The sequence below is a fragment of the Macrotis lagotis genome, chromosome X, assembly GCF_037893015.1.
Source record: "Macrotis lagotis isolate mMagLag1 chromosome X, bilby.v1.9.chrom.fasta, whole genome shotgun sequence".
NCBI lineage: Eukaryota > Metazoa > Chordata > Mammalia > Peramelemorphia > Peramelidae > Macrotis > Macrotis lagotis.
The window spans coordinates 327133849-327147122 of record NC_133666.1 but is presented as its reverse complement, the minus strand read 5'-3'; the positions used below and the strand labels follow the sequence as shown (position 1 = coordinate 327147122).

Below are 13274 nucleotides of genomic sequence, written 5' to 3'. Positions count from 1 at the left end.
TAGGAAAATAAAGTTGGGTTTATGACCCAAGATGTGCTGAAGAAGGTAAAAAAAAAAATTTTTTTTTAGAAATTGGTTCTAGGGGTGGCTAGGTGGCGCAGTGGATAAAGCACTGGCCCTGGAGTCAGGAGTACCTGGGTTCAAATCCAGTCTCAAACATTTAATAATTACCTAGCTGTGTGGCCTTGGGCAAGCCACTTAACATCATTTGCCTTGCAAAAACCTAAAAAAAAAAAAAAGAAATTGGTTCTAGGAGGCACCAGGTGGGAGGTTTGACTAGATACCCCCAGCTTTTCTTATCACATTATTAAATCTGGGATAGTCTTCTCCCTACTTTTTAGGAAACTGATTGTGACTGTAGCCATGGGACTCTAGCTTGGAAATGAGTCACAAGTTGCTAAAGAACATCCATGCTTGGGAAGATGGAAGGTTAGACCAACAGCATTCCATATGTCAAGCATGGGTTTTTTGGTCAAGCTTCAGGGTCCAAGAGTTAAAATGATTGGAGGGAATCAGAAACCTGTTGATTTATAATGGTGGAACTGGAATTGAATTATTTTGTTCCAAAGCTCCCAAGCTCCCTGGAAATACTTCAGGTACCTTGTATATGACTTCATTTGACAAATCTCTTTAAGTACCTAGTTTGTACCAGAAATATGCCTAGAGATAGAAATGGAAATGAAATGATTCCTGGGGGGGTTAAGGGGTTGAGGGAAGAATCAACATATACAATTATAAATGCAAAATGCACACAGAAGAAATAGTTCTGTGGCAGAACCTGACTGATTTGTACAAAAAGTTGGTACCCCAGGTGGCATCAACAATACCAAATATCAAGAAGGGTGCTTGCCCCAAGTTACCCAGTCAGTATGTGTTTAGATTTTCTTGTTTTGGGGATCAGAACCCTATTCTTCTCTCAGTGCTCTAGGTAATGTTCTAAGATGATACATTCTGGAGTGGTCTACACTGGTAGAGGAAACTTCCTCACTGAGAAGTTTCTTACTAAAGCCACATTTTAAGAGCATAATTACTTTTTTGGTTCTGCAAAGGAAGAGTTTTGCTCTGTTAGGTAAGAAGAGTATCAGCTTGACTAGTCTGATATTTTGACCCTTTGCCATCATTATTATCCAATTCTAGAATGGTGGAAAGTGATTCAAAGTCACAGAATGAAGAGTCAGTGATTGAGCAAGGACTAAATGTCTAACCTAAATTAATATTCTAACATGGAGGAAGATAGAAAACATTCACTGAGATCCCAGACAAACATAGCCAATAAACTACTCATGAAACTATTTATTTTCTTAACTTAGGAATTTTGTTTTGTTTTAATTATGGTTGGTTTTTGTAGGTTTGAAGATGGTACTATTTCTTTCCTTGATATTATAGCATTGAAACATGGATTTGATGTTCTAGAAAGACTAACAGGTGAGTGGAAAAAAATTTCCTTTCCATCTATGTGGATTTATTTCTGTCACATGTATTTTGCTTCTGAGAAATTACTTTATAAATAAGTTATATTTAATTATCATCGGTGTATATGATCAACTATGATCAACTTTATCACCAACAAGAAAATAACTCAAACTTTTTCTTTGTTAGGTGGAATGGAAAACATAAAACAACATACTTTTGCCTTGGCTCACTACACCTACACAGTGCTGGTTGCTCTCCAATATCCAAATGGAGCACCTGTGATTCAGATTTACAGTGACACAGAGTTCAACAGTTCAGAGACCCAGGGTCCAATCATTAACTTTAATGTTTTGGATGACAATGGGTGCATCATTGGTTATTCCCAGGTAGGTGGCTCTTCCCCCCCCCCCATCTTGCTGGGGTGGGTTAAAACTATAACACATCTATCTTTCCCATCCATGCCTCCAAATCTGGAAGATCACAATTAGATGGCAATTTCAAACTATTCAGAAAACGAACTTCAAGTCCCTTAGCTTTCAATGATCCTTGGGCTGTTGAAGTTAATGTTCTCAAACTTCATTAACTAAGGCCTATGTAATTTATTGTACAGGAACCTCCCCCCACCCTCAGGCCCTCACTTGGCTCCCATTTACTTTTTTTAACTTATTTTATCTATCTATCTATCTATCTATCTATCTATCTATCTATCTATCTATCTATCTATTTGTTTATTTTTCATGCAACAGTAGTTTTTAACTGCCATTTTTTGGCAAGGTTTTTGTTTCACATTTTCCTCCCCTTACAACCTTTCCTCCTCCCTCCCTTAGCTGAAAGCAATTTAATATACATGTATAACCATGCTAAACACAGATCCTCCTTCTTACTTTTTTTTGTTTGCTTTTTGTTTTTGCAAGGCAAATGGGGTTAAGTGACTTGCCCAAGGCCACAGAGCTAGGTAATTATTAAGTGTCTGAGGTCGGATTTGAACTCAGGTACTCCTGACTCCCGGGCCAGTGCTCTATCCACTCCGCCACCTAGCTGCTCCTCCTTCTTACTTTTTAAAAATATTTTTGATCCTTTTTGATTTTTTATATATCATTTATTTCTCTTAGTGTATGTATAAACTGTTTTTTGTGTAGATACATAGAGGTAGAGGTTTTTCCTTTGCCTACTCTTTAAATAGTTCCTTGTAATAAAGATTTACTTATTCACTTCTACAACAATCAAAACTATCAAAGGGTTAATTTTTAGAACTTAGAAAAAATTACAAAATTTAGTGAGAACAGTTTATGCAGTATTCCGTACCTACAGTGTCCTCAACTCTGCAATGAAGGGAAAGAGGTACAGTTTCTCAATTCTTCTCTGAAGCCATGCTCTATCATTTTCATTGCATTGACTTCAATTTCATTTAATTGTAGTTTCCATTTTCATTATTGCAGTTGTGTACATTGTTTTTTTTTTTTTTTTGCAAGGCAATGAGGTTAAGTGGCTTGCCCAAGGCCACACAGCTAGGCAATTATTAAGTGTCTGAGGCCGGATTTAAACTCAGGTACTCCTGACTCCAGGGCCAGTAGTCTATCCACTGTGCCACCTAGCCACCCCATACATTGTTTTCTTGATTCTACATTCTTCATTCTGCATCAGGTTATGTAATTCTTTATATTCCATTAATATTTTTTATATTTTTATATTCATAATTTCTTAAAGGACAATACAATAATATTCCACTCTATTTGTATCCTATAATTTGAAGTTATCCTTCAATATCCATTTTGTTTCTGATTCTTTTGGACCACCAAAAATTCTGCAGTGAATATTTTTGTATTTTTTAAAAACTCCAAAAAATAATTAAACTTATTAGGGTACATCCCTGGCAGTGGGATCTCTGTGTCAAATGTTATGAACATTTTAGTTCCCTTTAAAACATCATTTAAAATTTTTTTCAAATAAGTTGGATCAGTTTGCAGTTTCCTTGAGCCTCAGTTTTTTTATTTGTAACATGAATGCTTTCTCAGGTCCTTTCTAGTTCTAAATCTATGGACTTGTGGAGCAGGCATTCTTACAACTGTGATAAAAAGCACATCAGTGCAACAGTAAATTGTCCTAGATATGCCTCTGAAGCATATTACATGGGCTCTGACATTGTTTAGTACAATTCAGATAGAGACCAGCTTACAAGTAGCTTGTGTTACAGACATTTATATGTAAGACATTCTTTGGAATTTGAACTTCAGTTTCTGTGTAAAAGTAAAATAGAACTATCAGTATCATCAAGATCAACAATGTAGATCATGCTCCTTCCACACCTATCCATCCTGTAAGACTCTTTGACATGTCTTTCTATAGCTTTGATTCAGGTAGTCTTTCCAACTTGCTAGGTATCTTCTTCAATTTCTCCTGACATCACTAGATAGACTAATGGATCATTTAGATTATCCATCTGTTATCCCTCAGCCTCATCCCATGAAGGGATCATCTTCTTTTTTGACTAGCTATTTCCCAGATGGCATCCTTTACTTCTATTCTTCAGTTTCTTATTGATTCCTATGTTGCACCCTTTTTTACCTCCACCATGGCTCTCTCCATAGCCTTCTATGATATTCATTTCCAGCTCTTGATTGGCTATTGTTTTTCAAGTCTCATAGATAACTAATACCAGTAGACTATTGGGGTTAAAAAAAAATGGGACTAATTTCTGGGAGAAATTTAGAATAAAGAAACCTTGCAATGGACTGAAAGTGATTCAAACCACTCTTTTCCCCCATTTAATTCTAGGTCCACCTCTTTGTCTATCTGTACCCCTTCCTTCACCCCTTCCCCCAAAAGAAACACCCTGATGGTAAAGTTCTATGACTTTCCAATATTAAAATCAAATTGAAAATTGCAAGTATATCTATAGTTCGTCGAGCTCTAGATTTATGATGCACTAGATCACTTAAAGCAAGTCCCACTTTTTAGAGGTCACTAGTATCACTTCTCAATTTGACAAAAATAGCCCTAGTGCTGCCAAATAGATTTTTAACTCCACAAAATTTAGGAGTCAGGCTAAATAAGCCAGAGGTATCAGAAAGGAGGCTGTTAGGTAACACTTTCCTTTAATGAGACTCTTAAAAGTATGGAATCATCCCTAACCCAATTTTTCATCTATCTACCAACTAAAAAAAGTAGAGACCTGAGGAGGGCTCCAAAAGAAATGTTTTGCACATAGTGCCTTAGCAAATACTTGTTCAACTGAATTGATTTGGAAGAATAAAAACCTTCGATAGAAGAGGCAGCAAAATATGAATGAGAAGACGTAATAAGAAAGACTAGAATCTGATGATGGGTTTGAACTGTGGAACTAGGTTTTGGGATTAGATGTATTTTTCTAGCCATATTGATTATTCACAATAGTTTAAATAAGAAAATAAACAAATCATTATGCTTTGATGTTTTCTCTTTTAAAAATTAAATTAAAATTTTTCAGTGAAGAAGTAATTCTCATAAAAAGAAAAACAAAATCCTTATGACATATATGCATAATTGAGCAAAACAAATTCTCACACTGACCACAATCACAATATGTATATCTTATTTTGAGCTCTGAGTCTATCACTTCTCTGTGGGGGGGGGATATATAGCACACTAATCTTAAATGGATCCTACTTCTGGATAGTCATCCATAATTAAGTGGGAAAATTTTGAGGAATAATAGGTGAATTCAAGAAAGACTAGGCTCATTTTGGAAAACTCCATAGACTAACTCCCCACCTCCCAACATTATTGGTTCTAGTATTTTGCTGTGAATATTTGAAACCAGTGGATTATTGCTTGTGGTTTGGAAATTTCATTTTTTTTTTTTGGTTATTTGTAATCCCCCCTCCTTTTTGTTTGAGGCAATGTGGTTAAGTTATTTGTCTAGGGTCACACAGCTAGTAAGTATCAAATATCTGGCCCCTAAACCCTTTATTTTAAAGATTTTGAACCAGAGAGATTGTGATTTTTCTCAAGGACTCATGGGTTAGTGGTAGAATCATAGATTCTTAGAATTTAGATCTTGGAAATTATCTAGTTCAACTCAGTTCATAGATGAGGGAAAACAAAGCTCAGAGTATGAACTATCTTGAGTAAGACACATTGTTTTAGACTATTCAAATCACAGGATATACAGGTTAAAATGAAGCTCTTGTTTACCTATTCTATTTTCACATTTTTATTTAATCCACAGATAGAAAAAATGGCCAGCCTTCATAATATACACGTTCGGACTGGATGTTTCTGTAATACTGGGGCATGTCAGAGGCACTTGAAGATCAGTAATGAGACCATCAAAAAGAACCTTCAGGTAAGTTCTGGATGTCCCAGATCCTAAAGAACAAGGCAAGAAAAGACAACTAACAGAGATACAGGGACAGAAGGACCACTGTTGTAGATTGATTCTATTTGGGTTCCTTTCTGAGAGTGGACGTTTGTCTTTATTGATGAATTTTACTTTGGCAAGTTGAAATGTCCAGAGATTTTTAAAAAATTTTTAATTGTTTATTGAACTTTATAAATTTACCCCCAATTTTGCTTCCCTCCCTCCACCCCCTCCACAGAAGGCAGTCTGATAGTCCTTACATTTTTTTCCATGCTATACATTGATCCAAATTGAATGTGTTAAGAGAGAAATCATAACCTTAAGGAAAAAAAATTAAAGTATAAGAGGTAGCAAAATTGCATAATAAGATAATATATATATATATTTTAAATTAGAGGTAATAGTCTTTGGTCTTTATTCAAACTCCACAATTGTTTCTCTGGATACAGATGGTATTCTCCATCACAGATACCCCAAAATTGTCCCTGATTGTTGCACTGGTGAAATGAACAAGCCCATTAAGATTGATCATTAACCCCATGTTGCTGTTAGGGTGTACAATGTTCTTCTGGGTCTACTTGAATCACTTACTATCAATTTATGCAAGTCTTTCCAGGCTTCTCTGAATTCCCATCCCTTCTGGTTTCTAATAGAACAATAGTATCCCATAATGTACATATACAACAATTTGTTCATTCCCCAATTGATGGATATTCACTCATTTTCCAATTCTTTGCCATCACAAGCTGAGCTGTTATGAATATTTTTGTACAAGTGATGCTTTTACCCTTTTTCATTATCTCTTTAGGGTATAGACTCAATAGTGATATTGCTGGATCAAAGGGTATGCATAATTTTGTTTCCCTTTGTGTGTAATTCCAAATTGCTCTCCAGAAAGGTTGGATAAGTTCACAACTCCACCAACAGTGTGTTAGTGTCCCAGATTTCTCACATCCCTTCCAATATGGATCAATCTCCTTTCTGGTCATATTGGAGAGTCTCAGAGGTGTGAAGTGGTACCTCAGAGATGCTTTAATTTGCATTTCTCTAATCAGATTTAGAACAATTTTTCATATGACTATGGATTGCTTTGATTTCCTCCTCTGTAAATTGTCTCTGTATATCCTTTGATCATTTGTCAATTGGGGAATGGCTTTTTTTTTTCTAAATTTGACTCAGTTATATATTTTAGAAATGAGTTATTTGTCAGAAATACTAGTTGTAAAAATTGTTTCCCAATTTATTATATTTCTTTTGGTCTTGGTTACAGTGGTTTTGTTTGTGCAAAAGCTTTTTAATTTAATGTAATCAAAATTATCCAGTTTGTTTTTAATGATGTTCTCCATCTCTTTCTTGGTCATAAACTGCTTCCCTTTCCATAGATCTGACAGGTAAACTATTCCTTGATCTCCTAGTTTGTTTATAATATTGTCTTTTATGTCTAAATCTTCTATCCGTTTTGATCTTATCTTGGTATAGGGTTTGAGATGTTGGTCTAATCCAAGTTTCTGCTATACTAACTTCCAGTTTTCCCAACAGTTTTTTTGTCAAGATAGAGTTTTATCCCAGAAGCTGAACTCTTTGGGTTTTTCAAATAGCAGATTACTATAATCATTTTTTGCTATCTCTTTTGCACCTAGTCTATTCCACTGACCTACCACTCTATTTCTTAGCCAATACCAGGCAGTTTTGATGACTGATGCTTTATAATATAGTTTTAGATCTGATAGGGCTAAGCTACCTTCTTTTACACTTTTTCATTAAATCCCTGGAAATTCTTGACTTTTTATTTCACCATATGAATTTACTCACAATTTTTTTTCTAGCTCATTAAAGTAATTTTTTGGAATTTTTGTTGGTAGGACACTGAATAAGTAGTTTAATTTAGGTAGAACTGTCATTTTTATTTTATAAGCTTGGCCTATCCACGAGCAGTTGATATTTGCCCAGTTTTCAAGAGATTTTTTTAAAAGTTGTTTCCTCTTTGAGTTTTGTTTCTTCATGGTGTGAATTCCAGATCTGTGTACATACATGTAATTTATAATTAATTAATTTTCAAAGAAAAATTTTATATTAGTGGTAAGGAATAAATAAGCCCAAAGTCTCTAAATTCTAGTTTATTCAGATTGACTGAATGAATAAAGAATTTTTTGAGAACTTAATGATGATCAAAACTATGTTAAATGCTGGGGATACCAATAGAAAAAAAAGGCAATTCCTCCTCTTAAGGGGATTATATTTTAATGAGTGTATGGGGCATTTAGGGAGGATTAGCACCTCTAGTGTGATGACTTGTTGACCCTTTTTCAGGGTTCCTCATCTACCTTTGGTGTTCACTTTCACCCAATTCTCATCTGGGCCTGTAAACCATTTTAGTAGATGGGCAAAATCCAGTTGAGGGTAGCCAACAGGTCTCAACCTCCCCTTCTCCAGAGTGTGAGGGGAATGTCTACCTCAAGCATATGAAAACTACTCCCAGAAAAATAGGCAGATGAGAGCAATGTGTTCCAAAGGTCATGAAGACAATGAATCAGGCACTGTGGAATGTTTGGTCAGACATCAAAGACACCAAGGTCTTTGACATATAATTTTTACTGATAAAATCATATTATTTTCTCTTGGGTCAAGTAACTAGTAACCACAGCAGTAAGTAATTCTTATGTGGTACCTAGAACAAAAATTCTTATTTAATTGAGGAAAAAAGTATTCAGAACTGAGAACAAAAAAAGGTGGTGTTTTCAGGTGCAACCTTTAGGTATTCATAGGATCATAGATTTAGAACTATGAAAGACTTTAGCAAACATCAAATATAGTTTCCTGATTTTATAGAAGAGGAACTGATGTTGACTGAATAATATTTGCTCAGGATTCCATGGTAGTAAGTATTTTTTTTGCAAGGCAAATGGGGTTAAGTGGCTTGCCCAAGGCCACACGGCTAGGTAATTATTAAGTGTCTGAGACCAGATTTGAATCCAGGTACTCCTGACTCCAGGGCTGGTGTTTTATCCACTACACCACCTAGCCACCCCTGGTAGTAAGTATTTGAGGTAGGATTTGAAAGGTAGGCTCCTGATTTCAAGTCTAGCATTTGTTCTACTATCTACTGAGAAGTGAGGAAGCTCTAAATTCTCAAATCATATCAGCTTTTACTGTGTTGAAGTTTAGAGAGACTGTTTCTTTTCATTCCATAAAACTTTTCCTTGTAACAAAATAAATAATAAATGTAGAGAACCAAAATAGATAAATGCTTTGGTCATGCCATAAAATATTTACCTCATTCCTCACTTGTTGCTCACCACCTCTTTGCTAAAAGGCAAGAATTTGTGGTAATAACTAATGAATTGATTCACACTATTAAGATGGATCCTCAGCATCAAAGCTGCTATGGACCATTCTCATCTTATGGTAGAGATACTCCTCTGACCTCACTTCTCCTACAATAGAATGAGAGGTAGAAGAACAGACACATGAGAAGATGTGCAGTACAGTAGAAGGTACATGGATTTTGAGTCAGACATTTTGGGTTAGGTTCCATCACTTTTAATTACTACCTGGGCAATCACTTCACCACATTTGTAGAAGGAGGGGTTTGAATTAGATGATGTCTGAGGTCCCTACTCCCTGATCTTATGAACTTCTGTCCTTTCCTCTGGCTTTTCTTGAGCTGCCTCTCATCTCGCCTTCTCTGAGGCTGCAGTTTTTCTCCTCAGATATGGAGACAGTGTTCCTGAGATTTCAAACCTTTTGTGACATGGCATCTCAAAAAACATTAAAGGGACATTTCTCCTAGTCAAATAGTGATTAAATATATATAGTGGTTCTCTTCTCATACCGTCTCTATCTGTGCATGCTCTCATGTTTTACATTTTTTATAAAGCTAGTATCATATCTCATAAAATTGTACTGTGCTTTCTGTCACCCTGGATCTCTTCTCAGGCTAGCAGACCCCTCTTAAGATGCAAACAGAATTCATCAGAATTTGCCAGTTTAAAAACTTCCCCACTCCCCACCTCATTCAACCATTTACTCCAACTGACTGATTTCTTCTATCTGCTCCTGTGAGACTAAATAGAAACTTTTAACAAGTTTTTTTTTTCTGGTATGTAAATGTTTCTTACTGTTCTGGGTGGAGCGCCTGTACTTGGAAAGATTGGAATGGTATTCCTGAATTCTCTTGGGATCAGCATTTTTTGTCCTTGGGGTACATTGATCCTGAATTACTAATCAGTCTGAAATTATGTAACCCTGTGCCTTAAGCTCAATGTCTTTAAGTAACATAGAATGTTTATGTTATAACCATAAATTCTTGTATATGTTCCATATTTATAAAATATGGTTTTGCAGTTGCTAAGTTGGAATCCCCAGTTTGAGTTTACCCAGAAAGAATGAATCCATCTTTTCCTATATTGTTTGCTGTTGATCTCTCCTACCCCTAGAGGGGGGAGAGAAAGTCTGTGATTTTCTGTGATCGCACAGTTTTTGCAAATATCCAAGTGTCACACATCCTATTATATGTTTTGCTTTCACCTGGTGAATGCCTGGTGAATACCTTATAGGTTGTTACAGAAACATTTGAAATAGACATCAATAAAAGTGCCTTTTAAAAAATTCTAATGTGGTGCAGTGGATAGAGCACCAGTCCTGGAATCCAGATAACCTGAATTTATAATACAGTCTCAGACATCTACTAGCTATGTGACCTTGGCCAGTTACTTAACCTCAATTGCCTCACAAAATGGACAGACAATCAAAAAGTCATCTATTAGAAGAGAAAGCATCAAGAAATAAGCTAAACATATTTAGGTTTCCATAATGAAGCACAGAGAAAGAGGGGGGGAATTCAAATGGATTTTCTAGTGAAACTGTGAAAAGTTGTCCAAATTTTATTGTTTCTATGTTCTTTTTAGTAGAGATAATATGTATGACTTATAACCAATTAAGGAATAAAGAGAGGCTACTTTTCACACCTTCTTCAAATGCTGTTCAACTTGGACATAGAGAACAGAATTAGGTCCAATGAGAAGAAATTAATGAGTAGCAGATTTCAACCCAAAACAAAACAAAATTCTCACAATCAAAGCAGTTCAAAAAGTTATCGAGTTGTACCATGAGGTAGTGAGTGTCCCAGCGTGGAAGATCTTCAAGTAAAGGAAAGATGACCACTCATCAAGAATTGAAGAGGGGAATCCTAGTTCTAGAGTTTTTTAGGTGACCTCTTAGCTCTCTTCCAATCAAATAGAATCTTGTGATTCTGTTTATAAGTGGTAAGGTTCCTGCACTTGAAATCAGAAGAAGTGGTTCAAATCCATGCCAGATCTAATTATTTTTACCTGTCTGAATTTGAGCAGGTTACTAACTCTACTCTATTTCCTTATCTGTCAAGGGAACTAGTTGATTTCACATCTCCAAGATCCCTTCCAACTCTGAATCTTATGATTCTGTCAATTGACCTTTGTTTTAGAAAAATCTTATTACAATTTTTATCGTAACACAAGGAAGTTTCTGCCTCCTGGTCATTTCCACAGCATTAAAGTTCTGTACAAAGTATATGTTGCGGGGCAGCTAGGTGGTGCAGTAGATAAATTCACTGGCCTTGGAGTCAGGAGTACCTGGGTTCAAATCCGGTCCCAGACACTTAATAATTACCTAGCTGTGTGGCCTTGGGCAAGCCACTTAACTCCATTTGCCTTGCAAAGAAACCAAAAAAACCCAAAACAAAATAAAGTATATCTTGCTTCAGTTATGTTTCATTCTGTGTGATCCCATTTAGGATTCTCTTGACAAAGACATTGCAGTGGTTTGCCATTTTCTTCTCAGCTCATTCTATAGATGAGGAAACTGAAACAGGAGATTTGAATCTCATCATGAGTCATCTTCCTTTGAGATCCTTCCTCTTCCTAGAGAGGGGACAGGAATCCAGACTGCAGGGAGCTTTACCCTCCTACCATATATGCCATGCTGATTCTCACCTTACACATACTGTTTTTCTTGGTCTAGAATATCCAGCACCCTAGTTCCTCCTGATACAAATGTCATTCACTCTTCAGAGTCCATATTAAATCTCTTCTACTCCAGAAGTTTGTAAGTTAACTCTAGCCTCACATTGACATCTTCTTTCTCTACTTTAGAGTTCATTATCTCTCACACATATCTTGAAAGTAATCATAAAACTCTGATTTCTAATTGTTTGGGTGCATGCTTTTCTTTTCCATTGAAAATATAAACTCTTGGAGTTCAGGGAATGTGTCTTATTTTATCTTCACTTTCTCAGCTCACTCCCCACTGTATTTGTAGATGCTTGGTAAATACAGGACACCCTTTCTGTCTTGGTTCTAGAGAATCCATTAAATAGAGACACACTTCAGGATTTATCCTTGGAATGGAAATGCATTGATATTCCCCACTTTTCTCTCCAAAGCTTTCCTCATGCCATTATTCCCTCATTTTTTTCCATATTATATCTGGGAGAAAGTCTCAATTAAATAGTAAAAATATCTTTAATACAATATCATTTCTGGTAAATCTCCAATAAGAGATTTGCACCTTATTTCACGATTTAATCAAAGTATGTACTCCAGGCCTTGTCTGGATTGTCTGTAGGAAGTAACAGTAGTTGTTCCTTTAATGTGGGGTTAGGAATAAAGGGTATCAGTAATCAATAGGTACTTTGATTCCTTGTCAGATAATAAGAGATGACAGTAAATATCCCAAACCACAAATCTTGAGTCTTGAATTTCCCTTTGCTTGGACTGAATGAAATAATAGGTGATTAATAAAATTATCATTAACTGAACAACTTGGCAATCCTTTTTTCTATATTAATTATATTTTTAAAATTCACTCTGAACATTATTTATGAGAAATAAAACAGTGAAGAAAAATATTACTGTGTGTTTATAATTTTCTTTTTGTTCCTAGGCTGGCCATATATGTGGAGATGACATAGATCTCATTGACGGTCACCCTACAGGCTCAGTGAGAATATCATTCGGCTATATGTCCACTTTTGAGGATGCACAGACCTTTCTGAAGTTCATCATAGCTATCAGATTAGGGAAGGTGGACAGTAAACTTCCCTTTCAGATAACTCTTGGGGGAACAGAAGAGCCTGTGGGCCAAGATGTCACAGTCAATGGGCATGAAACTGGAAAATTGAGTCAAGAAGATGTTCTTTTACCGGTTGAATTGAACAATTCCTCTATGACTAAAAAAGCCATGGATTTTCATTCTCCTGAGACTGAGCCAGGAAGTGGCCTGCACATTGCTCCATTGATCTCTACAGCAGCACTAGATGGAGGGGTGGCACCACTTCTCATCACCAATATTTATATTTATCCCATCAAATCTTGTGCTGCCTTGGAGGTATGTTTTTTAAATCTGATCTTTGGGAGTGCTCCTTTTTAATCTTCATTCAGAAACTTCATCATAAAGTGAAAAAAATTATATACAATATAGTCACTGAGTAGCCTTGGTGCACTAATGAGATAATGCACCCATAACACAAATGTAGTTACTATTATAA

General features: G+C 35.9%; 1 protein-coding gene across 2 annotated transcripts in view; it reads left to right on the top strand.

Moving 5' to 3' along the window:
* The window catches only part of MOCOS (molybdenum cofactor sulfurase), a 113807-nt gene that overhangs the window by 30474 nt on the left and 70059 nt on the right, over window positions 1-13274 (top strand). For both annotated transcript variants that reach the window (XM_074204611.1, XM_074204610.1), the window contains 4 exons: window positions 1349-1425; window positions 1600-1799; window positions 5621-5737; window positions 12671-13114. In XM_074204611.1, coding sequence (XP_074060712.1) covers window positions 1349-1425; window positions 1600-1799; window positions 5621-5737; window positions 12671-13114 — 838 coding nt within the window. The remainder of the gene's footprint in view (window positions 1-1348; window positions 1426-1599; window positions 1800-5620; window positions 5738-12670; window positions 13115-13274) is intronic.